The sequence below is a fragment of the Coregonus lavaretus genome (genome assembly GCF_964263955.1).
Source record: "Coregonus lavaretus genome assembly, chromosome: 37".
In the NCBI taxonomy this organism is placed as follows: domain Eukaryota; kingdom Metazoa; phylum Chordata; class Actinopteri; order Salmoniformes; family Salmonidae; genus Coregonus; species Coregonus lavaretus.
The window spans coordinates 6,185,489-6,211,858 of NC_140024.1; the positions used below are offsets into that span (position 1 = coordinate 6,185,489).

Sequence of the window (26,370 nt, forward strand, 5' to 3'; positions counted from 1 at the left end):
GAAGGCACTTTTAACCATAACCTTTTATTTATACTTTATATCCACAACATATAAAAAAGATCTTGAAAGTAAGATTGCAGTAAAATACCTAGAACCGAGAAATACTCTTAAAGAGAAATTTCATTTTTCACTGTAGCAACCAGGAAATACTATTATTTGACAATACAGATAAACAGTACAGTAAAGGTGGATAAACGGGCACAATTTTCACGAGATATGACAAGTGGAGGAGTTGGTAGTTACTTGCCTGTTTGTTTCCTTAAGGCACACAGACGCAAATGGGGTCATAAAGGTTCTACTAAGCCACTGATCCGCATGTCACTGCAATTGTTTCATTGACATGATTAGGAAGTTTTCATACACAGTAAACAAATTCATTTTAATAATAGACAAAACATAGAAGCACAACATAACTCTTACTTATTCAGTCTTAACATTAGCACTGTTCTTGTTCAGGATATTTTCAGTACAAAGTCATTCAGGATTACAGAGTACAGGAGTTGTACCCCCAAAGGTTTGGCCATTGCAAATGGAAAAAATTTATGTTTTAAGGTAAAAAATATATAAAAAAATCTTTGTGTTCTCCAATGCAACCATAATTATTTGGTTGAGTTGAATTTGGAACTGAACAAAAACAACGGACGTAATAAAATTAGCAAAATAAGGCTGAAAAACAACACAACTCACCATACAGAAGAAACAGAAATACCGTATGGCCTGAGAGCCCCCTGGGTCTGTAAGTACACAGCATTTCAGTCTATCCATGATTAGGAGCCCTTCTATGTCCCCTACTGACTTTAAGGCTTCATGAAGATCTTTCACCAGAAATGGCACTAGCCATCAGTCTTTACAGCTGGATAGTGATTTTCAATGAATAACTGCTAACTGCCATTAGTCGAGTGTAATAATACACTAATTAAAGTAGAATATGTATCATGAAAACACTGTCCTGCATTGTGAAAGCTAATCAGGCATAACATGAAATGTAGAAGTTACATGATTAAGACTATTAGAGGTTTTTTTAAATAGTTGACCTGTACAAATTATCAAAAATGAAGACTTGACAAATGTAATGCAGCAGAAACAAACAAACAAAGGCTTGCTGGAAATGTTTAAAGGGTATACCAGCATGTTTTGTCAGATGAGTACACATTTAAAAAAAGTAAGGCGCTATGTGACAAACATTTTTTATAAACGTAAATACACATACTCTTAAGGTTTTATTTAGCTATATACTGTAGCTTTACACATAACCATGATTCTTAAATAAGATGTTTCAAAATATAAAACTCCTGATATAGTTTAGACTACATCGAATACTGGAGTACACTGGCTCACTGACTGTAGCGACCGATCATTTATGATTTGTTCCAATGCAAATAGGACTAGACATAAAGTAAATGAATATGAAATACATATTGCTCCCCAGATACAAAACATTGCATAAATGTTCTCTGAAATCTGTACCATCAAAATAAATATTTGATATGATTCAAACCAAAACAGATGTGAACTGGTTTAGATTGTTCCAATTGTTTTAAAGTACCAAATCATGTACCCTGTGTTGAACTTTTCCTGAGTGATAGATATCTGGGAGAGACATTAAAGCCTTCATACCTGACTTCTAACCTGACTTTTGGCATCTTCAACGCTTCGTCTCCCCTGTCTTTTTTTCTCTCTGTGTCCTCAGTCACAATACACTCATGCATTTGGCAACACTACTAGGGGCACTGGGAGAGATACAGTTAAACAGTACTAGACCAATACAGAGACAGGGTCAGAGATGGGGATTTAAACACCGAATGAATGGGGCATGGTTAGAGATAGCTGTCAGGAGTCGTCTTAGGGTGAAAATACCTTGTAGTGTTGGTCCAACAGAGTTCTGGTGAAGTTATTGATGGGGCCGATGGCACTGAGTGTCATGGCAGCATCTTGTCCCCATAGCAGGTTGGGTCCGAACACCACTGCCAGGTTGGCGTTGTTCATCTTGTTGATCTCACTCTGTGCGGACACCTACATGGGCAAGCATGCATGTTTGTAGAAGAATATCAATAAGAACAAAACAACTCACTGATTAATTTACACAAACTGGTGAGGGCCAGTGTCACCAGGCAATACTAAATGCCAAGATCGATGCCTATTTAGACAGAACCATAGAATAACAGGCCTGTGTAACAGGAGTGTTTGCCGAGCTTCTGATAAGTATTCAGCTGGGGATATGACAGCAAACATACCTGCACCAGGAACTCAATGAGGAACTTCAGGGAGGCGTAGTTCTCCTCAGGGAGCATTGCCAGCATGTTCCGGATCGCAGTCACGTGGGAACTGCTGTCAACATCTGAGCATAACAAATAAACCCTTTACGTAACGTGGCTATGACTTAGAACTATCCTCTAAGGATTACGACCTACAAAACAAATTGACAGCGATAGTGATATTTTGAATAGCTATAGTAACAGATCTAAAAATAGATCCCCATCCTCTACGGTGTGGAGGATAAGAGAGTCTTCCACAGACTTACTGTGGAAGTTGACAATGTCATTGTAGAGCTGGTATGTGAGGAGGGGCTCTGGTAGTTCTCTGAGGAAAGTCTTGAGGATGACAGCTGCCAAGTGAACGTCCTCCATCTGGGAAAAACTCACCTCCTCACCTGGAGCCACAGACGCACACAATAACAGAGTCATACAAATCCCACAGCTACAGCCAAAGAGATAATTAGGTCTACCCAGGGATGAACGGATTTCATGAACGGACATTATTTTTAGACATTCATTTAAGAGTAACAATGAGTGCAAATCATTCACCTGAGTTATATCTGTGCTGAACATCCCTAACGAGGGTCACGTTGGCTGACCGCCGGAATATTCCCTCAATTTCAAGACCTAAGACAGGACAGAAAATGGGGGAAACCATGAAAACAAAACCTTTTGTAAAACAGAATCAAGTAGCAGAAGTAGCCTTGTTTTGCAAGTCAAATACCAATCCATGTACAGTATCCAGGAAATTGGAATGGAATTGTCCAAAAACTGAACATCAGAACAAAGACTCAAAAGTTGAACCAATCATCATCAAGCAAAATTACCACTGGTAAAATCTGAAAGAATGGTGCATACCTTGTTCCATTAAGAAAGCCACTGTGTCTCGCATCACTAATGGAACTGCTCCGTTGTCAGAACTTCTCGCTCTTAGCCTTCACAAATCAACAAGAACAAAACACTTAAAATCTTTGAAACATACACAGGAGAATATCTTACTTATGTAACGTTAAGGTCGGATATTGAGGAAGTAGAGTAAAATACCACAGCCCTCATCCAGCTACCTACGTTGGCAAGGGGACTCCAAACTGTTGATTGGGCAGTGGTGGACTGCGAGGGGGGGACATCTGGGCCTGAACTGATGGTTTCAGTGAGGCTCTGATTTTTTCATCATAGCTAACAATTTGGGTAAGAGAAAGCAGAGTAATGCACTTAATAATATAGTCAGATATCACAAATAGACATCCATTACGCAAGAGTGACTAATTCATTGCCAATGTTGAGATACAGTAGTTACACGTAACGTGTGAGAAATGTTCTTACTCTCGCACCCGGGTGGGTATCACTAGCTGCTCACACTTAACAATGTCCTCCAGTTCACTCAGGTAGTTGATGTAGTTGATCTTTCGTCCAAACTTGAAGCTAGAAAATAAAGGATTCATCACACACGGCAAACACTTTACAGTTAAAGGAATAAAGAGCAGAGGTGCTAGAATGCTAACCTGATGAGAGGCTTGAAGAGGATGAGAAGAGTCTTGATGAACATGGTGGGGTGAACAATGTACAGTGCCTTGATGTTCTTCTTGTACCTGAAGAAAACAGAGCAGTCAGCAAAAGTAAACTTGAATCGGTTCATTAATTTGTTGTTTGAGAAGTCAAGCCATGAGTGCAAATAAAGCACATGGTATTTTTTATAGACTTAAATAAGGGTGAGGGCAAAGTCCACTTCCTTTATGGCGTTAGTTTTTAGATTCAGATCTCTGGTGAAATGGATTGCATCTCATCATTCATAAGTGAAAGACTATCAAATGTGCTTTGCGAATATGGTCCCCAGTGTCTGGATGGAGGTAAGGTGGGACTCACTTTCGGTCAAATTCTCTGTAGGCGTCTCTCAGCCAGCTGAGAGATGGCTTGTTCTCACTGGTGAGGCCATTATGGAAGTAGATGAGGGTGTAGTCGCTCTCAACATACTGGTCTAGGGTGGCCTTCAGATACCTGGATTATAGTATGATAGTTGGGAAGTCAATCCTCTTCACTTATGAAAACACAAACACAACGACGACTACTGACTTGATTACCAGCGGGGGAAACAAAGCACACCAAGAAGCAATTTATTAGAAATTTGACAGGATGAAAAATCTCAAGCAATAACACCCACATCAGTAACTTGTGGTGGTCCAGTTCGTGGTGAGGGGGCATCCGACAGGCGTTGAAGACAATCACCTTCCTGCCAAAGTTATCATCACCTTGACAGCAGAGTGCGAGAGGAAACAGTGTCAACTGGATTCAAGACTGAACATGAGATTCAGCACAGATAAGCTACACATGTAGAGACAAAGTTCGTACCTGCTACTTCTACAATCTGATGCCTGGCAATATCATAGTATGGGTGGTCCCAGGTCAGGTGTGACCCCTCCCCCAATCGCTTGGATATGTCCGTCTCTGTTGAGAAATAGGAAAGGGACACATTCAACCAACTCACACGTATCACACTAGCTCATATCTTTGCAGGCAGTGCGCTCTGAATTTCACAACTCCTTAAATGTTTTGGATCTGCGCTGTCGCAGACAGTATGTGCTCACTGCTCAGGCACTCTTAGAATGAGTTTGCAAACACACTTTGAGCCTCTTCTCGATGCATACCGAAATAAGTAGACGGGTGAGACATTGCATTTTACGAGCTACCCCACACACATGACTGCGACATCTGCATTGTGTACGTCTGTCAGCAGCAATCTGTAGGCCACGCTGAGGCCACACTGAGTAAACCAATGCCCTTCTCACAGAGTTAGTCAGTAGCATGCAGTTGCCCGAGGCAGGGTGAGACAGTGTGCACTTCATTTGGTATCTCATAAGATGAACCCTTGTTCCTTTCTCTTTTATCATCTGTTCATTAACAATTAATAATGATTCTGAGCATAATTCAAACTCTAAATCATGGTGCTGTATCTATTAGCCACAAATAATGGCATCGTCCTCAACATCCCCACCCCTCTAACTCCAATCAGAGGGCTGGAGATCTGCTGTGAAACAGAAATGAACCAGAAATTTGACTGCGCCTACAAATAGAATGCATAACTAATGTATGCACACTGCATCAGAGGGCAATATGCAATCAAGTTGTAATAATACGACACATGAGTAACAAAAGGCTCACTGCATTGGGCTGTGAAGAAGGCTCTTCTTTACTCTTCCCTTGGACCAAAGACAGATTGACGTAAAACTATAAGATTGTAAAGATGTTTAGGGAAATAACAGCAATAGTAATGGTCCTATAACAACATTCCACTTCTAAAAACTCAGCTGATCTTACAACAAGCTGATTGTTATCATATTACGAGGGCCAACATTATTTTGCCAGGAATGTGGCTTTTTAAAACAGTGATCTCATGATTTTGTTTTACTCAAGGGATTAGGTGGCTTTTAAAACAAATTCTTTCAACAATTCTCACATTTCAGCAAGTGTATTTTTTACATTGTTGCCTAACTGACCACATCTGACAGCATAGAGAGGTTCAGCTGTCCTTTTATTTGACTTTAGGTTATTTTATTTATTTATTTAAGGGGGTAGACAGCTTTAATATTGCAGATAGATTGTAACTTCCATCAATGTAATTGTCTGCATCACTTCCAATCCCCCATATGTTTTTTTTCTTTCTCTCTCTCTCACACACACACACACACACACACACACACACACACACACACACACACACACACATACATACATACATACATATCCTTTAAAAATATATATTTCCCTTTATTACTTTCCAACCCCACCATCCCTTCCCTAATTGGAGTAAACTAGTGAACAACAATGTTTAGGCCTCTACTTCATGCTTATACATACTATATACATTTTATGGACACAGTCAATAATTATATTTTGTTTGTTTTTACTCCTGAACTTCCTCCGATCATTTTCATGATGTCCATCCGGTATGCTTCTATATGCCATATCTTTCTAACTGTGCTCTTTCACAAAAGCTCACAATATATAACCTATATACTTATTATGGACACAGCATGTCTTACACTAGTTATCTTGTTGTTATTTAGGTTCTTACCAGACTTGCTCATACTGGAGTCATCTGGGGGCCACAGCTTGTCCCCCATTGGAGACAGTTTGAGCTGGTCCAGGGCATTGCTGGGGGGATCATCTACTCCAAGGTCATCATTGAGGTCAACCAGAAGGTCTGAAGACATGGTGGTGTACTATGGGACTCCACACTGAACAAAGTCTGGTCAGGTGCTCAGCCAGCCTCCTGTCACAGAAACAAGTGTGTTCATCAACATCCATCCAGAACTTATCTAATGCAATGAGATAACACCTTCTCTCAGCAGTGGGTTCACTTTCAAGATCTTGTTTTTAGAGTGTTCCTCAAAAGAGAAGCATTCTTCTGACTGTGTCGATTCCCTCCCTATAGCCTAATTTAGACAAATAAAACAGCTAACAAGTGTTTAACAGGCACATAGAGGCACAATTTTTAAGATGCCTTTTCTCTTGTGCTTTGTGGTAAAATATCACTGCTGTAATGGACCCTGTGCGAAATCAATGCAACTAAGCTACCATATTTTAAAGCTGTACTGATGCGTCATAACTGCAGAAGAGCCACTCCAATGGGGCCAGAAAGGACAATGCATGAAAGCATTAAATCTGGACGGAAGAAACAAATAGGTCTATAAACCCTTGTCCTTCACTCTTTCCACAGTCCAGACTAAAAGAAAACTAGACTAGGCCTATTTCACATCTGCACTCAGGTTAGCATTTGGTATAATTTGAGTACATGTCTGTGCAATGCAGCAACAATTGCATGGCTGGTTTGTTTGTGGTAGGCCTACACAACATTTCTAACACACAACAATTTTCGCATGGAATTACCCAATCTTTTTCACAACACCACAGGGGTTGTGGTTGAAGAAGCAGCCTTGTTGTGCCACCCGTTCTTCATTTTACTGCAAGGCTCAAATACAGTCCTCCCCATCTATGAGATGCAATCTGCTAACATGTTGGTTCTTTAAATATCACGACTGGACTCAGAAACACATTCCTGTATGCGCAGTCCACGTGAGGAGAACTGCATTCAGGCAAAGTGCAATAATTGTACACATCTACTCAATTTGCCAAAATACTCCATATTACGAAACACTGGAACTGCCAGATAGCTACCAACATACGGTGATTCACGTCTTAGAGAAATAGCTAACGTTAGCTATCTACCATTACGAAAAACAAGTCTGCAATTTGTCCCGACTCTTCTAGTTAGCTAGCTAACTATTTAACATATGCCCCAGGCATTACGCTGCGATGTCGATAGATTAAAAAAGGTTAGCTAACGTCAGTTACGGTACAGCAGTAGTTCACCTCAATGTTTTACAAATGTCGATAGATTAAAACAAACGTTAGCTAGCTAACGTCAGCTACCAGCAGTAGCTAACCTGTAGCTAGCTAACTACGCAACAATATTTTCGCTGGTAGTTAGTTACCTTGTCAGCTAGCAGTATGTTACCATTATTAGCCTCGGCTAGTTAGGCTAACGTTAACTAACTAGCTAACCACCTAGTTATATGGGGATAATCCAAATTAGCTTGTCTAACGTTTATGTCCTAGCTAGCTACAATAACCCGCAAAATACATTGATTAATTTAAACATAAATAATTAAATTAGCGGATTTACCGTATCTGTGAAATTGATCCCAGCTGAAAGGCTTATTATGTTGTTAGCTCGCCAGGCTACTAACATTAGCTATGTCAGTGACAGTTGCTTGCTTCACAAACATCCGGTTTTCGTTCGGCGGGTGGAGAGCTCTCCTCGGCAACCACTCCTTCTGACCCCGAAAACGAGACAGAGGCAAAGGTGGCGAGGTGCTGTTGTGTGAACTAGGCCTATCTTTGATTATGATAGCAGAACGTTTCTAACCTTCCTGTCTGATAGCGCTCCAGCTGTGCTTGCTTTTACTTCATAATTAGATCTGTATCTAAAAAGTAATATAAAACCTTGTGTACAACAACAACATGCAGAATTCTAGTGGCAGTCTCAGTTCTGAATTTTGTTTTTGTTAATTTCTGTAAAAAGTCATATTGCTGAGTCTACGAGTAATAACAAGCAGATCATGATCAGGAACACACGTTTATTTGCAATATTACATCAGTTTCCTTTGCATGTAGAGAAAATGAGAAGAAATAACAATCAATCATCATCATCACCACCGCCTGTTTTGTCAATAACTTTCTTCATCCACAATCTCATACGGAAAAGATGGGTGTAGAATCCATATTTCCCATCCCTGTCACATCCTTCTCCCCAGGACACAATGCCAATCTGGTACCAACGGTTGTCATCTGGGCTCTGTGAATGAGGATATAGGTAATTCTCATGAGTATATCAAATATAAAGGGGGATATGCAAGACATCTAATGAGTGAAGTTCGTGTTTCTCTAGTTGTATACCTTCATGACAAAGGGACCACCGCTGTCCCCTTCACAAGCATCACCAGTTTTATCTTCCTCTGGTTTGAAGCCTGAAACGTACATTTACATTTTAGTCATTTAGCAGACACTCTTATCCAGAGCGACTTACAGTTAGTGAGTGCATACATTTTTCATACTGGTCCCCCGTGGGAATCGAACACACAACCCTGCCGTTGCAAGCGCCATGCTCTACCAACTGAGCTACAGGAGGCTAACATGGGCATTATGAGGAAGCATCATACTAATGGTAACACCTGTGATTCACCTATTTTTTTTCAAGTCACACTCTGCACTAATTCACTTTTGGTTAACATATTGGATGGACTTGAGCTGCAGTATACAGCAAATACCGTACTGAGATGAGAGCTGAGAACTGCTACTCACCTGCACAGAACATGTTGTCAGTGATGCGGATTGAGGTAGAGGCTCTGCAGATATCCTGTTCAACGATGGGTAGATGGATCTGCTGGAGAACTGTGGGTTGAGACTTGGGGGAGGAGGTCCATGTCTCATAAAGGTTCCCCCAGCCTGTCACACGGCCTTTATAGCCAGCAAACATCAGTCTAGAAGGAGAAATTGAAAGAAAGGATGCTACCATTGCTAGTATGGGAAAAAGCTCTGAAATTTTAATTCACATTTAATTATTACTGCTAGCTACGTTAAACTCTCTTACGTCTTAGCAACCTGCTTGGTTGGCAGACAGACAGGGTGAATCTCATCAGTGAAAGTAATGGGCCTCCTCATGTGCAGCAGAGCGATGTCCCGGTTCAGGTTCTCCTTCCAGTTGTACTTGGGGTGGACAATTATCTCATCAATGGCCACAATCTTCTCTGTGCCCCTCTCAAACCTGGGATTAGGTTAGAATAGGGTATGAGTCAAGAACGTTTTGGTATGGCTATATTATTGTTTTGTCATGTCTTATGGCATGTTATGGTTCACTGTCGAACTGTGCAAAAGTCAATGTGTATAATAATAATAATAATAATAATATGCCATTTAGCAGACGCTTTTATCCAAAGCGACTTACAGTCATGCGTGCATACATTTTTGTGTATGGGTGGTCCCGGGGATCGAACCCACTATCTTGGCGTTACAAGCGCCGTGCTCTACCAGCTGAGCTACAGAGGATGCAGTGTTTAATATCGCTTAATTATCGCTTGTTTAATAAAGATAAACTGGGAAAATAGGAGATAACCACTCACTTAGCTCTGTTGTGTTTGCCAAGGCGGACCAGAATGTCATTGATGGTGAAGTTTTTGTTCCATGGTGGGTAGAGGATGCAGTGTGCTGCAGTGAGGATCCACTCGTCACTGATTAGACTGGCCCCACATAGCAGCTCCTGGGGGCTTTTCTTGTACAGCATCACCTGCCTGACATCAAAGCATCCATGGATAACAGGTATCATAATTTACTCTTGCCAAATTGCATCTGTGCCTTTCTTTTAAGGCCGAGGCTGCGGATCTGACCTTTCCGGCCTCGTGCATTTCTCACTGTCAATCGTGAAATGATAATTATTCAGGTTTTACCATTGTAACGTCTATGCAGCATCTGCATACCAACCATTTGATCTCAATCAGTTTCATGGGGATATTAATTTAGATCTTCTTGAGTTATAGACTACTGTTTCAAAGTAGCCTACAGTGTTGTTTTGAATGAGTGTATTTTAGAGCAGATGGTGTTAACAAACTGTAGAATCGTTTCAATCAAAGCACATATTTTGCCTAGTGGCGCACTTTTGAGTTTTGGCCACATGAGAAAAAAAATTGACAATTTGATCGCAATCATCCTAAAATCTCATAAGAAATGAGGTGGTGTTTTTTGTCTCACAGTAACGTTACTATGCTATTATATTTGGTTATGTTATGTAGAATAGGCTACTATCATTATGTGATCTTGCAGACATTGATTCAGCTTTGCTCTAACTTTATTAAATGGGCACCATTCGCCTGAGTAGCCCTGCTCTCTATGAGTAGAACAGAGACTCACGCATGTGCAAAAGCTTCGGGGCCTTTAGCTGTCTGGAAGAAAGGTGCAGTAAAGTCAGATCTGCAGCCACTCCATTCTTTTAATTGGGCAATGCATCGACAACCCCAAAACACATTCTCTAAATGACAGACACAGATAACTTCCTTTCACGCTTCCACCGTGTATATGGTCAAACATGATGACCATGATCCTAAGTAGTAGTCCTACGTAATGCAATACAATAAATGTGGTGTTTTGAATATCTATTCATTTCATTACCATGGTGCACTGCCCACTTCTGCATCAATCCCTTTAACAATACGGCTTCCTTTGTAGGAGTCAATCAGTTCTTGCTCTCTACCGTCCTTCTTACTTATCTTCTCAAACATGGGTCGCTCTCCGCACACTGAAAATAAAGCCGAGTTTAAGTCATGAAAATAGACTCTTTCCTCCTCATCTTACACTTTATGTTAACCAAAATTATACTACTTACCCAACTCTCCACTGCCAAAGCTCCGAGGGCTGAAGAATGATTTTCTGGGCCCAGACAGTGTTGTCCTTTCCCTTCCGCCAGCCACCTCGTCATAGTTATCTATTGGGTCATCTAAAAGAGAACAACAGTCCAGCACTCACAGTTAAGAGCATTTATGATACGTGTCAGAGAAACATTTTTTACAGAGTGTCCTAATATTTTAAGTAAATCATTTAAAACTGGAAAAAGTGTTGAAACAGCTCACCACACATTTCAAGGTCACAGTAGTCCACAGTGGTATTTCCATGCTGGTCCACATAGCACCAGGGTCCCTCCATATCTCCGTCAGGGTTTCTACAGTGGTTCGTCACAAGTTTGACCTCTGGGATGAAATTCTTTCCTTTGCTGAGTGCCAATGCCTTTGGGGAGGCCCAAGGCAGACACTTTTGGCCAGTCATGGTAACTGAGAGATCCCCTGTATAATCCAAGCCATTGTTGGCCAGGCAGTCTTTCTTAATGTATGTGGCTTTCCCATCCACTGTAGCAGGTACTTTTGGGGGTACCCAAGGCTCACCTGTAAGGGAACAATCACAATAGAGGACCGCTAAGACATATTGCAACAAGCAACATGCTCTGCACTTTGTTGTTGAACAAGGAAGCATATAAACCACCGATTATCAGTGTAAAAGTACACCCAGCTCAGCAACAACATGCAGCCAAATGTTGGTTATTATGCAGTAGTGAAATCATACCACATTTCGGGACGATGCATTGCTCTCTCCTGACTGTGGGATCCCTGGTGAAGCACCAAGGTCCTCCAGGAGTTTTGTCTGGGTTCCTGCAATAGTTCTCATACAGGGTCTCATCCAGCGAAGTATTGAACTCCCTAAGAAGAGATATTACCCCTCAGCAACAACACAGCAAGAATGGGACAACTTTGAAATGACTTCCCTCAAGTTATGGGGTCAATAATACATACGTAATTCTGTGTGGGAAGTTACTGGACCAGTACTGGCATGTTTTTCCTGAGGAAGTAGTGGAGATCGTACCGTTGTAGTTCACACCATTGCCCACTGAGCACTCTCCTGTAAGATGCAGGCCCACATAATATTTGAGAAACAGGATGTCCTGCTCTAAAACTACATCTTTACATTATAACATTTTCCTGATAGATTCCTGACACCTTTTAGCGGATTTCAACACAAACATTTTGTCAAGAAATCATTGATGTATTTGAAATGTGTAGTGTAATCAGGCCATCATTATTACCATTGGCGTTAATACACCCCCTCACTGTTTTTATATTGTCCTTGGTTCTCAGCAGTGAAGTGCCTTTGCAAGCTGTGAAGAAGACAAGCAAGAATTAGAAAACATGCAGAAATACTTGCCTCTACTTGCTTATCATTGGCAAACCGATAGTAATGTTTATTTTGTAAGTATAAAGAGTACAGCATGTGTGGGAAGAGTAAAACGTGTGGGGTCACCAACACTGGGGCTAAAGCCTATTCCTCAACCAAGTCGACTCACATCTGTTGCACTTTGTTCTGGTTCAATACCATCTATTTACATTGGGTGTTGTGACTGATGACTGCACATATTCAATGGATAAGGTTTTGATATAAAACACAAGTAATAATAAATAAAAACAAATACTTACCCAAATAGTTGCCCCAAAAGGCCTTCTAAATTAAGAAAGATCAATTTAGACAGTTATTTGGGGAGAAATACTATAATCATACTTTATTATAAAAATAAACAGTGTTACCCAGGTAAACGTAAAGCTCATGTTTCAGTTACCAGTATACCAAGGTGAATATGAATTTGCTCTGCATGATACTTCAATCTAACAAGCCAGACATTCTCACCGTCTTGTCTGCCTTTTCAAAGACTTCACGGGCTTCTTCATGGTCACAGATCTCCTCGATGCACTCCCGTTCCAAGTTCCCAGGTTTCATCTCCTCAAGGAAGGAATTTGCCCGTTTAGCACGGATAAAAACCTGTGAGGCCTCCTTGCTGTTAAGAAATACTATAAACAAATATTTGATAACTCAATGCATTGTTTAGTGATATTAGAACTGACAAATTGCCTAATTCACAGTTTAAGGGGTATACATTTTCAGAATATCAATATTTTGAAACTTGCTTGCTTTTGAGCTTTCAGGGCTGGTAAATAAAAGCTGGTATCTTACCATTTTCACAAAGGGTGATCTGAAGAGTAGAAGAAAATAGTAGAGTGAAAATGAGAGTTGCGGGTATTTGACCCATTGTTATGGATCGTTAAGACAGAACTCCTTGTAAAACCTATGACATTACCAAACCTTCTCACCCCCTCAAAATCCAGTACTCATTGAAAAACCCCCCACTTTCCGTTACATTGAACCACCTGGTTAATATTGAACCACTGTACTAAGACTGACTCAGGGCTGCAGCTCCCATCTGGGTCATGTCACATAAAATTTTGCATTCAGTATTTCCGTTAAAGTTTCAAATATTACATATAGCCATGGATAAGCTTTCCACACAATGTCAATAATAGCTTTCTCCATTGTTTCTTTTCTGTCAGGGCCTACACATGGATTACTTCATATGAAAAAATGATATTAAGTAATTACAAGTGGAATATAAAATGAGAAAGAATTCAAGGCAATGTCAAATACATACACAATAAATCAACCTTTTAAATACTGCTATCTGCCCATTTAGACTATGTTAGTGTGTGCCGCTAAGCTGCATAGACAAGCATAGCAACACACGCTAAAGTTGCTCCAAACCAGAATGTTTGTTGATTCATGTCCCAACCATCTAAATATTTGCACCCAAATATCGAATGACGCATTGGATAAAGAGTGAAAAGTCAAAGTCGTGTTCAAAAACACATACAACAGTGGTAAAGCCACCACAGCGGTGTTATTTTCTCTCTTTTAATTGGAATCTTCAACAATAATGATCATCTTGTTGATGGCCCATATTTACAATAGTGTGTTAAAATACAGTAAAGCTATTTAAAAAGCCTTCATAAACATTCTCCAGAGATCAAATATATTTTGGTCAGATAAAAAAGCAAACTATTCATGAGGATTTCTCTTTGTAACCATTAAGACATTAAGATATTTCCTAAAATACAGGGGCAGTTAGTTTTAGTACAGTTCTTGAAAATAACATTTGCAGCAGATAGTGGCTAGACAAGGTCCACCACAGAGGGGAGTCAATATTTGCTGATATCTTTAACTCGTTGACAGCTATGGCTCTCTTCTCCAGTAATCTAAATGGAGTATCCTGATGGTGATATCATAACATATCTTATATTCATGACAAATGTATTTTCCAAGTACTGCTTATTGTCTTCTTTTAGGTAAAGTACATCTAGCAGGCAAAAAAATATAGTTTTTATTCACATTCTTGGTTTTATTTTAAGATTTTTTTTAAACAGCAACAGAAAGCAAAATGGTGTGAATTGCAGTTTTAAACTCCTGTTTCTATCTCTATTGTCTCTGCCACAGAGCTCAGTCCATCCTCTCCCTGTAGAATCACCAGGTTGCTGTGTGTTTTGTGCTCCCTTACCACAATACACTTATCATTAGAATCTGAGACAATTATCTCAATAACATTCTCATTTAGCTGGATCTGGCCCACATCCTGTTCCAACCCTTCCTCTATTACCACAGAAGATATGGCACTATCATGATATGAGTCATAGGTGCTGACAATAACCTCCCCTGAGTTAGGCATGGCTAAGTCTTCGATGGCCTGAACGTACACTACTGTCCGACTCTCCATGTTCTCTTCAGGGACATCGACCCATGGCTTGACCTCTGTCTTGCGAGGGGTCTTTCTAGGTCTGCCTCGAGCAGGGGCGGAGTGGCTAGACTCCAGAGCTGCCAGAGCGTCAGCTAGCTCCCCAGATGTCCTATCTTCTCTCTTTTTATGGGAGAGCTGGTGGCGAACCAGGCTCTGCATTAGCGTGTAGCCAGCACCACATGTCTGACATTTGTAGGGCTTCTCCTCAAGGTGGGACTTCATGTGGCGCCGTAGCTTGGTGGCCATGGTGTAGGCCTTCCCACACACCTCACACTTGTGAGGTCTCTCCCCTGTGTGTAAACGTTCATGGGCACGCAAGGTGTGGGGGTCCCGCAAGGCTTTGCCACATATAGGGCAGAGGTAGACTTCCCCTGTGTGGGATATGAGGTGTCTGCGGAGTTCAGGCACATGTGAGAAGCACTGATTACAATGGTTGCACTTGTAAGGCTTTTCCCCTGTGTGGATGCGTAGGTGCCCCAAAAGGTTCCCCCGCTGTCGGAATGTCTTATTGCAGTGGGGACATGCATAAGGCCGTTCTCCTGTGTGCAAGCGCATGTGATTCCTAAGGGAGCCCGAATTGGCCAGTTCTTTATCGCAGACAGGGCACTTGAGCTTAGGAGCGTGGTAATTTTCTTCCTTAGCGCGGTGGGCCTCCCTATGAATACGTAGTGAAGGCCGACGGGCAAAAGCCTTCCCACAGATATCGCAGACAAAAGGCCTCTCTCCTGTATGGAGAACTTCATGCTCCTTCAGGTCTCGTTTCAGGCCATAGCTCTTGTCACACTGCTGGCACTTGAATGGCCTCTCTCCCTTATGCATCAGAAGGTGGGCCCTGAAGTTCTCTTGGGAGCTGTAATTCTTACCACACTCTGTGCATAAGTAAGGCTTTAGGTCCGAGTGGGTGAATTTGTGCTTCTTCAGGTGACAGAGCTGAAAGAAACTCTTGTCACACTGGTCACATGTATACCTCCTTTCCCTGGTGTTAAAGAGGTCTGGAGCTGTCATAAGCTCCTCTGGGTCTTTCTTTCCCCCTTTGTCACTATCCTTTGTGATTTCATCTGAGCTTCTATTTTCTCTATCTGTTATATCTGTTTCTTGGCAAGCTTGTCCATTTTCATCACCAACTCTGGACGTAATCTCCAGTGTCACTTGACGATCAAGATACCTGTTTTTGCGCCCTTGAAGACGCTTGTGGATGCAGCTGACTAATGAATGCACCTTCCTGGGTTTCGCAGCCAGTCTGCAACTGGCCCTGACAACCTGTGGCCACTGCTCCTCCTGGAGATGTTTTACCACATTACCTGGTTCTTCACTGCTCTTTGGAGGCTCGTCTGCAGGACTCACACGTTTGTCCTCATTAGAGCGTGGCACATTGGTTCTTTCTGGAATGAAACTTTCTGTTTTTATTATTTTGCTTGAGTCAACTTCTCCATTCTGTTCCACTGTTTTCTCACCACTGGAATAAGAGTCTCTCACACATCTCTTTTTCATTTTGTAGATAAGAGGTTTGCTCCTTTTGATTCCAGTCTGGCTTTTCTCCTCCTCCACCACCATAGACTTTGTAGACCCCAGTGGAGAAGGTGACATGTCTGAATCTTCAGTGTGCTCCTCAGGCTCTGTAAGACATACAAATATCTTCCACGTAACATTTCAGAAACAACTATCCAAATATAAATGTCATCATGTCATAACATCAAATCCTTATTAATAAAATATTTATTAGTTAGTGTGTATTAAGAATGTTACTGAATGTGGGTGTCAGGCTACCTGTGAGCTTGAGCTCTTGCTCCGTGGAGTTTACACCTGGGGATCCATCCTCTCTGGACTTGCGAGGTGTAACTTGTTTGCGAGGTTTGCCTGGTGTTGTTAGTGACCCTCCTTGGCTTCCATCGTGTTCCAGAGGATCAGCTAGGAAACTCCAAAGCAGAAGTTCTGTCCCTGGGTTGATGTCTTTGCAGGCCCTTAGACAGAGACTTCCATCCACCTCATGAACAGTAACATTCTGTTCATCCTTTCTCCTTGCATTACAGGCAAATCTGCATAAAACAAAGAAAGAGGGTTTCTCACTCCCAATGACCAAATTAAATGTGACAGTAATGTTAATGTGTTTGATACAGCTGAGCGCTATTCTTCTTTACCTAGAGACACCTACCTAATCCAATAGCACCTGTCCCAAAGATGCCCCTTGATTATCGTCTGATATGCTTCTTCCATCAAGCTCTGACGACAACAAATGTGTTACATTCAATACATTTGCAATGTTATAGAAACTTGAGCAAGTGTGTGCCTCCCCCATCACAAACACTCTGATACATACCTCTGTATAGTCTTCACTTTGGTCAAAGGTGTTGCTTTGGTCTTCCACGCCCAGAAGAATCCCTTTCTGCAGAGCATGTCCTACACACCAGAGCCCCAACTGGCCATCATTTGCTAGAGAGGGGCCCACTGTCAGTCCACGAGGAACAGCATTCAGCACACTGTGTAGGGAGTCCTGGTTTAGGGATGGGTCCCTCATACCCAGAGAGTCCATCCTACTCTCTGTAGCCACAAAATGTAGACTCACAAAAATGCAAATGTTTTCTATGTCGTTTACAATGACTAGCTAACAATGACACACAAAAATGCACGTTTTGGATGTAATGTACAATGACTAGCTACATAGGAAGTTGAAACGTATCTCCTTGACTTGTGTTTCAAGCTGTCATTGTCAATATGATACAGTACTGTATAAGAAACAGCAGCCACATACACAATATATATACCATAGTTATATAGCTAGCTGAGTTTTATGGCTATCGTTTTATCAATTATTGTATGTGACATGCATTCGTGATTGCTTGGAGCTGCCAAACACGAGTCCCCTGGCGGCAGGCAAGCTTCGTCGTGACAACTTATTTATGCATGAGCATGCGCGGACAAGGCAACGCATTTCAGGGCTAATGTAAGCCCCTGACAAAACAATTAGCCAACGTTAACAGAGTTTGCCCACTAACAAAAGTTGGCCTGTTTAACTGGAAATAGTACACGTCGACAAGGGACCGTGAGTAAGTTTGCCAATGAATTCGTGACACAGGCAGCAAATTATTATGAAGAAGCACAAGCCAACTATTAACTGGCGAGCTTGCAAGCTAACTAGCTATGATTTCAGTAGCTAGCTGGAACATGCTTGAGTAGATGTCAGAAATCTAGTAACAATAGTTATTAAGCTTGATAGGTAGCTAATAACGAACGTTATAAGCGATTATTCTATTTGTTCTTGGTGGCACTGATAATGCTAACTAACAAATTCAAGCTACTGTCTTTGCTACCATGCATGCAACATTGTTGTTGTCTGGCTAACCAGTCGACGACAGTGTGGACATTATACTACTGTTAGGATATCAAACATCTTTCAAGTAGACGTTCGATTCGCGGCAATAACTCGAAAATATTATTTCAACTAACTCAGGATATCCACAGGGTCTTTGACAATTTATAGCATTCGTTTTTTCCATTTGAAAACTCCGGGAAAATCATCGTTCTCCAGCCAAGGACAGAATCCGGAAGTTCCTGTCTATCTAAACATTCCGACAGGAAACATGTCCTTTCACGCACATCGTAAATGGTATATTTATTCTAATTCGAATGGTTAAAAAGCCAAATGATTACATGATATAGGCATGGATCTTTAGCTACCGTACGTTGCTGTTTTTGTTCTTTGCCAACTTGCTAATTTACAACAGTTAATTTGTCAGCGGCAAGAGGAACTCATGTATGTTGTCTCATAGTGCAAGTGCTGTGGTCCCATTTATGGTTTTGCCACTGCCAGACTGAAATTGAATGTTGAGTTTATTTTAAATACTAGGCCTAATTTATTACCTGATCCACCTGTATTCATGGACTGCCATTATATTATGTTTTTTCTACCAACAGACCTGACATGGTATGCTGAGGTGGGGAGTCTGGGGACCGATGCACTATGGCAGAGTCACTTGCCATCCAGGACCATTCAACTGAAGCAGAACTATGCACCAAGTAGTAATATGAATCAATTTGGCCTAGTAGCCAGCAGATCCGACCCACCCGCTTGCTTACAGCTGCAGACAGGCTAGGGTCGGACAGGCTTCCTGTGTAAATTAAGACACAGCGGAGCCGGCGCGAGATATAGCTCGGAAAAAGTACCTCAATCCAGGGATCACAAATGTGTTGTACTCCGAATTGTCCCATTATCCCAACTGTTACACCGAGAAGATTGAAGACTGATCAAATAGTAGTCTTAATCTACACAGAAAGCCTGTCTGACCCTATTGCAGCTGTAAGCAAGCGGGTTGGATCTGCTGGATAGCCTAGTAGTAGCTATGTGTTCTATCCTCTACTAATCAATGATCTGCTGTTTTGATCAGTGGAGGCTGCTGAGGGAAGGGCGGCTCATAATAATGGCTGGAATGGAGTGAAAGGAATCAAACACATGAAAACCAGGTGTTTGATACCATTCCATTCACTCCATTTCGGCCATTATTATGAGTCGTCCTCCCCTCAGCAGCCTCCACTGGTTTTCATGTAGCCTAGTCTGTTTTAAATTGGCTGCATTGATAGCCCATCTTTGCAGGTTAGTTGAATAAATTGATGCTAATCAGGTGCAGTTATAAAAATAAAACATTTGACACGCATCCAGAGATTGTATTTTGATATGCTATATCTTCTTATAGTGAAATAAAAGACATTGAGTCCTTTGAGACAGAAGGAGCCAACCAGAGATTGAAAGCCGACCACTTGCTTTTCACCATTCAAAGACACCAAAAATGTTACTTCTGGTGTGAGTATTAGCTATTTATGTCCAGTGCCTTTACACACAGACTCGCACCAAGAGCCTTAGACTATGACTAAGAGCAGCAAAACTGTGTTTGACTGTTTCATTTGTTCTGATACTTTGATACATTTCCCAGTGCCACTGGGCCTATCATTATTTATGTGAATATTGCTTATTTATTGCTTATATAATGTAGTCTATAATGTCTATTGTTGCTGTGGTATTATTTTTTCATCCATGCATCATTGCTGTGATTCTTTTTATTATTTTACCTTCAAATTATACTGCCTAAAACGTACCTTTGTCATGCCTTACAGTTTGTGAGGAGTGCAAAGACTATTTTATTGATGAATGCCCCACACATGGCCCTCCAGTTTTTGTGCCTGACACCCCTGTGCCAGTGGGCGTCCCAAACCGTGCCGCCCTTACTACCCCTAGTGGCATTGAGGTCATTCAGGAAGGCAGTGAGGTGGACGTGTGCTGCGTAGACAAAGACATTCCCAGGGGGGCACTATTCGGTCCTTACCAGGGTGAAGTGATGTCACAGGATAAGTCCTCTGGTTTCTTCCCCTGGATGGTGAGTTGAATCCACAAACCTTACTATGTTCTGCAATTCACTCTTCACTAGTATATGGTATACCTCATGAAATTGTCTTCCTAATTTCATGCACCATGTGTAACTTTAAGGCTCTCGCATCTATGTATTTATGTCAATGCTTTTTATCCCTAGTTGGTGGACAAAAACAACTCATACAAATCCATTGATGGTAGCGACGAAACCAAAGCTAACTGGATGAGGTATGTCCGAAACTCTTCAGAGGACATTGAGCGAAACCTGACAGCCATCCAGCATGGCGAGCACATCTACTTCCAGGTGTGCCGAGACCTGTCAGTGGGAGAGAGGCTGCGGGTATGGTACAGTGATGACTACATGGACCGATTACACCGCATGTCCCAGGACACCATCGACAGCAACTTGGCCATAGGTAACACTCCTACCAGCCTCATCCCTTTGCCAGCCCTCTAGTTAACTACCAAACATATTTTATTGCTTTCCAGAGTGCTACAATGTGTGTCATTTTCTACCCATATCACTGATCTAAGATCTCCTAAATAGTTATTCTAAGAAATTCATTAGTATGACTGACTTTGAAGGAAATATGAAGATCATTGAAATACATTTTGACCACCAGGGGGAGTCATGTTGCAAAATACATGCAGAAGCTCAAACAGTGAATGGCAATATCAAACCAGTTGTCACCTTTTTGAAATTAATACTTCATATATCAACATGTCATTTTACGCACAAATATAGTTAATGAAGAGGATTTTGTCATTTTATTATGTAAGAATGATTACATGTTTGTTTATATTATTATAAGCAGTTATAAGCAGAGGCTGATCAAGTTGAACTTGGGGTTTTTAATGATCATCTTGTCTCCCTCCACAACAGTTGAAAAGGACTCACGAGTGTGGTCAAGCCCCTGGAATGTTACAGCCCGGGACCGGGAAGCCACCCAGGCCCTCATCGAGCACTACGGGTCCCCAGAGATCCAGGGCCTACTGAACGACCGGACAACCAGAACCAAGCAGATCTTTGAGATCATCGCCAGTCGGATGGAGGCACAGGGCTTCCTGATCAGTGAGAACTCCTGGCAGGCTGGCAAGCGATGCTTCCAAAAGTGGCGCAACATGGAGCGCACGTACAAAGACTATGTGCTGGCGTCCAAGAGGACTGATGCTGGACGCAGGAAACAGCCCGAGTTCTTTGACCAGTTCCATGCACTCATGGGCCAGAGGCTGAGCTCCAAGCTGGCTACTGCTGACACCCCATCCAGGGCGTTGGCCAAGCTGAAGCCTAAAGCTGTAGCACCAACTCCAAGCCTGCCCCTCTATGCTATTGTAGTCCCATCAGGTCATCCAGTCAAGCTCGGTATCCCCTCCACCTCTAGCCCAGAGGCAGAGATTGGAGTCCATGCAGGCACCACTGAGCCTGAACCGCTAGCCAGGAAGTCCAGGTGCGAACGGGTCCCACATCCCAAGATACTCCAGTCAAATGCGGAGGAGGAGAGGGCAGAGAATCAACTCCAAAAGGGGAGGAGGAGGTTGTGGCTTGGGGATGACAGAGGTACATTTGTAATGATGTTGAATCTTAGCAGTTGGCCTATAACTGAAAAGGACGCAGACATTTTCAAAATCATTGACAGTATTTGTGTAATAACTCTTTCTATCCATGTCTCTAGCTGCTGAGAACGGTGGGTACCTGCCTGTGTGGTCAGAGCGGAAAGTTATCAGTCAGGACATTGAGGCAACGGAGGCATTAGTAGAGCTGTACAGCTCTCCAGAGATCCAGGGACTGATCAGGGAGAAAAAGACCCGAACCAAGAGGATCTTTGAGATCATAGCTAGCAGGCTGAAGGAGCAAGGCTTCCACATCAGTGATGTGCCTGATCAGGCAGGGGAGCGATGCTTCCAGAAGTGGCGGAACCTGTCGAGGGCGTACAAGGAGTACATCCTCCACCCAGAGAAGGCTGACATGGCCAAGAGGAAGCTTCCTGCCTACTTCAACAGACTCCAGGACCTCATAGGCCACCGGCTCAGCATTCAACTATCTGAAGACTCACCCGAGCCTGATGGCAGCATGGGAGATGCTGAGGCAGATGCAGGGGTTGAGGACATAAGCCAGAATCTGTTACACATTGTGGAGGTGCCGGCGAGCCCCACTGACATTGTCAGTCCCCCCTCCACTTCTGCCTCCTTCTCCTCTTCACAGATAGGAAACCACCTCCATGTTGGACCCAGTGGGCGGAAGAGAAGGAGGATGGCAGACATGTTGGATGTCTTTCAGGGTTACAGGGAGGAAGACAAACGATTGCAAGAGGAGAGGGAAAGGAGGGCAGAGGAGCGCTTTAATCAGCTGCGAAGCCTTCTGCAGCAACAGCACACAGAGACTATGGCGGGGATGAGAGAACTGATCAATTCCATGAAGACGAAAAAACTATGAGATATACTGTGTATATATATATATATATATATATACAGTGGGGGAAAAAAGTATTTAGTCAGCCACCAATTGTGCAAGTTCTCCCACTTAAAAAGATGAGAGAGGCCTGTAATTTTCATCATAGGTACACGTCAACTATGACAGACAAATTGAGGAGAAAAAAATCCTGAAAATCACATTGTAGGATTTTTAATGAATTTATTTGCAAATTATGGTGGAAAATAAGTATTTGGTCACCTACAAACAAGCAAGATTTCTGGCTCTCACAGACCTGTAACTTCTTCTTTAAGAGGCTCCTCTGTCCTCCACTCGTTACCTGTATTAATGGCACCTGTTTGAACTTGTTATCAGTATAAAAGACACCTGTCCACAACCTCAAACAGTCACACTCCAAACTCCACTATGGCCAAGACCAAAGAGCTGTCAAAGGACACCAGAAACAAAATTGTAGACCTGCACCAGGCTGGGAAGACTGCATCTGCAATAGGTAAGCAGCTTGTTTTGAAGAAATCAACTGTGGGAGCAATTATTAGGAAATGGAAGACATACAATACCACTGATAATCTCCCTCGATCTGGGGCTCCACGCAAGATCTCACCCCGTGGGGTCAAAATGATCACAAGAACGGTGAGCAAATATCCCAGAACCACACGGGGGGACCTAGTGAATGACCTGCAGAGAGCTGAGACCAAAGTAACAAAGCCTACCATCAGTAACACACTACGCCGCCAGGGACTCAAATCCTGCAGTGCCAGACGTGTCCCCCTGCTTAAGCCAGTACATGTCCAGGCCCATCTGAAGTTGGCTAGAGTGCATTTGAATGATCCAGAAGAGGATTGGGAGAATGTCATATGGTCAGATGAAACCAAAATATAACTTTTTGGTAAAAACTCAACTCGTCGTGTTTGGAGGACAAAGAATGCTGAGTTGCATCCAAAGAACACCATACCTATTGTGAAGCATGGGGGTGGAAACATCATGCTTTGGGGCTGTTTTTCTGCAAAGGGACCAGGACGACTGATCCGTGTAAAGGAAAGAATGAATGGGGCCATGTATCGTGAGATTTTGAGTGAAAACCTCCTTCATCAGCAAGGGCATTGAAGATGAAACGTGGCTGGGTCTTTCAGCATGACAATGATCCCAAACACACCGCCCGGGCAACGAAGGAGTGGCTTCGTAAGAAGCATTTCAAGGTCCTGGAGTGGCCTAGCCAGTCTCCAGATCTCAACCCCATAGAAAATCTTTGGAGGGAGTTGAAAGTCTGTGTTGCCCAGCGACAGCCCCAAAACATCACTGCTCTAGAGGAGATCTGCATGGAGGAATGGGCCAAAATACCAGCAACAGTGTGTGAAAACCTTGTGAAGACTTACAGAAAACGTTTGACCTGTGTCATTGCCAACAAAGGGTATATAACAAAGTATTGAGAAACTTTTGTTATTGACCAAATACTTATTTTCCACCATAATTTTCAAATAAATTCATTAAAAATCCTACAATGTGATTTTCTGGATTTTTTTTCCTCCTTTTGTCTGTCGTAGTTGACGTGTACCTATGATGAAAATTACAGGCCTCTCTCATCTTTTTAAGTGGGAGAACTTGCACAATTGGTGGCTGACTAAATACTTTTTTCCCCCACTGTATATATATACAGTGCCTTGCAAAAGTATTCATCCCCCTTGGTGTTTTTCCTATTTTGTTGCATGACAACCTGTAATTTAAATTGATTTTTATTTGGATTTCATGTAATGGACATACACAAAATAGTCAAAATTGGTGAAGTGAAAATAAAAAAATTACTTGTTTCCAAGAATTCAAAAAAATAAATAACAGAAAAGTGGTGCGTGCATATGTATTCACCCCTTTTGCTATGAAGCCCCTAAATCAGATCTGGTGCAACCAATTACCTTCAGAAGTCACATAATTAGTTAAATAAAGTCCACCTGTGTGCAATCTAAGTGTCACATGATCTCAGTATATATACACTTGTTCTGAAAGGCCCCAAAGTCTGCAACACCACTAAGCAAGGGGCACCACCAAGCAAGCGGTACCATGAAGACCAAGGAGTTCTCCAAACAGGTCAGGGACAAAGTTGTGGAGAAGTACAGATCAGGGTTGGGTTATAAAAAAATATCCGAAGCTTTGAACATCCCACGGAGCACCATTAAATCCATTATTAAAAAATGGAAAGAATATGGCACCACAACAAACCTGCCAAGAGAGGGCCGCCCACCAAAACTCACGGACAAGGCAAGGAGGGCATTAATCAGAGAGGCAACAAAGAGACCAAAGATAACCCTGAAGGAGCTGCAAAGCTCCACAGCGGAGATTGGAGTATCTGTCCATAGGACCACTTTAAGCCGAACACTCCACAGAGCTGGGCTTTACGGAAGAGTGACCAGAAAAAAGCCATTGCTTCAAGAAAAAAATAAGCAAACACGTTTGGTCTTCGCCAAAAGGCATGTGGGAGACTCCCCAAACATATAGAAGAAGGTACTCTTTTCAGATTACCCTAAAATTGAGCTTTTTGGCCATCAAGGAAAACGCATTGTCTGGCGCAAACCCAACACCTCTCATCACCCCGAGAACACCATCCCTACAGTGAAGCATGGTGGTGGCAGCATCATGCTGTGGGGATGTTTTTCATCGGTAGGGACTGGGAAACTGGTCAGAATTGAAGGAATGATGGATGGCGCTAAATACAGGGAAATTCTTGAGGGAAACCTGTTTCAGTCTTCCAGAGATTTGAGACTGGACAGAGGTTCACCTTCCAGCAGGACAATGACCCTAAGCAAACTGCTAAAGCAACACTCAAGTGGTTTAAGGGGAAACATTTAAATGTCTTGGAACGGCCTAGACAAAGGCCAGACCTCAATCCAATTGAGAATCTGTGGTATGACTTAAAGATTGCTGTACACCAATGGAACCCATCCAACTTGAAGGAGCTGGAGCAGTTTTCCTTTGAAGAATGGGCAAAAATCCCAGCGGCTAGATGTGCCAAGCTTATAGAGACATACCCCAAGAGACTTGCAGCTGTAATTGCTGCAAAAGGTGGCTCTACAAAGTATTGACTTGGGGGGGGGGGGGGTGAATAGTTATGCACGCTCAAGTTTTCTGTTTTTTTTGTCTTATTTCTTGTTTGTTTCACAAAAATATATATTTTGCATCTTCAAAGTGGTAGGCATGTTGTGTAAATCAAATGATACAAACCCACAAAAAATCAATTTTAATTCCAGGTTGTAAGGCAACAAAATAGAAAAAAAGCCAAGGGGGTCAATACGTACGCAAGCCAACGTATATACACACACTACCAGTCAAAAGTTTGGACACACCTACTCATTCTATTCATTCAAGGGTTTTTCTTTATTTTTACTATTTTTTACATTGTAGAATAATAGTGAAGACATCAAAACTATGAAATAACACATATGGAATCATGTAGTAAACAAAAAAGTGTTAAACAAATCAAAATATATTTTATATTTGAGAATCTTCAAATAGCCACCATTTTTCCTTGATGACAGCTTTGCACACTCTTGGCAATCTCTCAACCAGCTTCACCTGGAATGCTTTTCCAACAGTCTTGAAGGATGACCCACATATGCTGAGCACTTGT

General features: G+C 42.1%; 4 protein-coding genes across 9 annotated transcripts; 1 reads left to right on the top strand and 3 right to left on the bottom strand.

Annotated features, from left to right (window-relative positions):
• Positions 1-5: 5 nt before the first annotated feature.
• LOC311111186 (rho GTPase-activating protein 1-like) lies at positions 6-8,150 on the bottom strand. 2 transcript variants are annotated; one of them, XM_084153881.1, is made up of 13 exons: positions 7,936-8,150; positions 6,325-6,522; positions 4,602-4,697; positions 4,414-4,501; positions 4,119-4,250; positions 3,758-3,844; positions 3,579-3,677; positions 3,324-3,431; positions 3,114-3,190; positions 2,805-2,882; positions 2,522-2,650; positions 2,235-2,338; positions 6-2,013 (listed from the first exon to the last, which is right to left on the bottom strand). In XM_084153881.1, the coding sequence occupies exons 2-13, from the start codon at positions 6,461-6,463 to the stop codon at positions 1,843-1,845; spliced, it is 1,308 nt and encodes a 435-aa protein (XP_084010007.1). In that variant the 5' UTR covers positions 6,464-6,522; positions 7,936-8,150; the 3' UTR covers positions 6-1,842. The 2 variants fall into 2 exon arrangements, with proteins under 2 accessions (XP_084010007.1, XP_084010008.1); XM_084153882.1 differs by lacking the exon at positions 7,936-8,150 and adding an exon at positions 7,140-7,345.
• A 219-nt stretch (positions 8,151-8,369) lies between these two features.
• LOC311111185 (prothrombin-like) lies at positions 8,370-13,513 on the bottom strand. The gene is made up of 14 exons (XM_084153880.1): positions 13,356-13,513; positions 13,032-13,192; positions 12,824-12,848; positions 12,436-12,507; positions 12,146-12,251; positions 11,919-12,052; positions 11,432-11,740; positions 11,188-11,298; positions 10,974-11,100; positions 9,932-10,099; positions 9,403-9,576; positions 9,114-9,292; positions 8,709-8,779; positions 8,370-8,607 (listed from the first exon to the last, which is right to left on the bottom strand). Exons 1-14 carry the CDS (start codon positions 13,429-13,431, stop codon positions 8,449-8,451), a joined length of 1,872 nt encoding a protein of 623 aa, XP_084010006.1. The 5' UTR covers positions 13,432-13,513; the 3' UTR covers positions 8,370-8,448.
• A 558-nt stretch (positions 13,514-14,071) lies between these two features.
• Positions 14,072-18,518, bottom strand: LOC311111182 (zinc finger protein 408-like). Of its 3 annotated transcripts, XM_084153875.1 has the most exons (6): positions 18,409-18,495; positions 17,282-17,502; positions 17,117-17,184; positions 16,732-17,000; positions 16,419-16,580; positions 14,072-16,346 (listed from the first exon to the last, which is right to left on the bottom strand). In XM_084153875.1, the coding sequence occupies exons 2-6, from the start codon at positions 17,492-17,494 to the stop codon at positions 14,629-14,631; spliced, it is 2,430 nt and encodes an 809-aa protein (XP_084010001.1). In that variant the 5' UTR covers positions 17,495-17,502; positions 18,409-18,495; the 3' UTR covers positions 14,072-14,628. The 3 variants fall into 3 exon arrangements, with proteins under 3 accessions (XP_084010001.1, XP_084009999.1, XP_084010000.1); XM_084153873.1 differs by having other exon boundaries at positions 14,072-16,580; positions 18,409-18,518; XM_084153874.1 differs by having other exon boundaries at positions 14,072-16,580; positions 17,282-17,441; positions 18,409-18,496.
• Positions 17,907-22,759, top strand: LOC311111183 (uncharacterized protein). 3 transcript variants are annotated; one of them, XM_084153876.1, is made up of 7 exons: positions 17,907-18,008; positions 18,877-18,981; positions 19,653-19,759; positions 20,071-20,330; positions 20,484-20,739; positions 21,207-21,881; positions 21,997-22,759. In XM_084153876.1, the coding sequence occupies exons 2-7, from the start codon at positions 18,923-18,925 to the stop codon at positions 22,755-22,757; spliced, it is 2,118 nt and encodes a 705-aa protein (XP_084010002.1). In that variant the 5' UTR covers positions 17,907-18,008; positions 18,877-18,922; the 3' UTR covers positions 22,758-22,759. The 3 variants fall into 3 exon arrangements, with proteins under 3 accessions (XP_084010002.1, XP_084010004.1, XP_084010003.1); XM_084153878.1 differs by having other exon boundaries at positions 18,877-18,978; XM_084153877.1 differs by having other exon boundaries at positions 17,907-18,004.
• Positions 22,760-26,370: the final 3,611 nt, after the last annotated feature.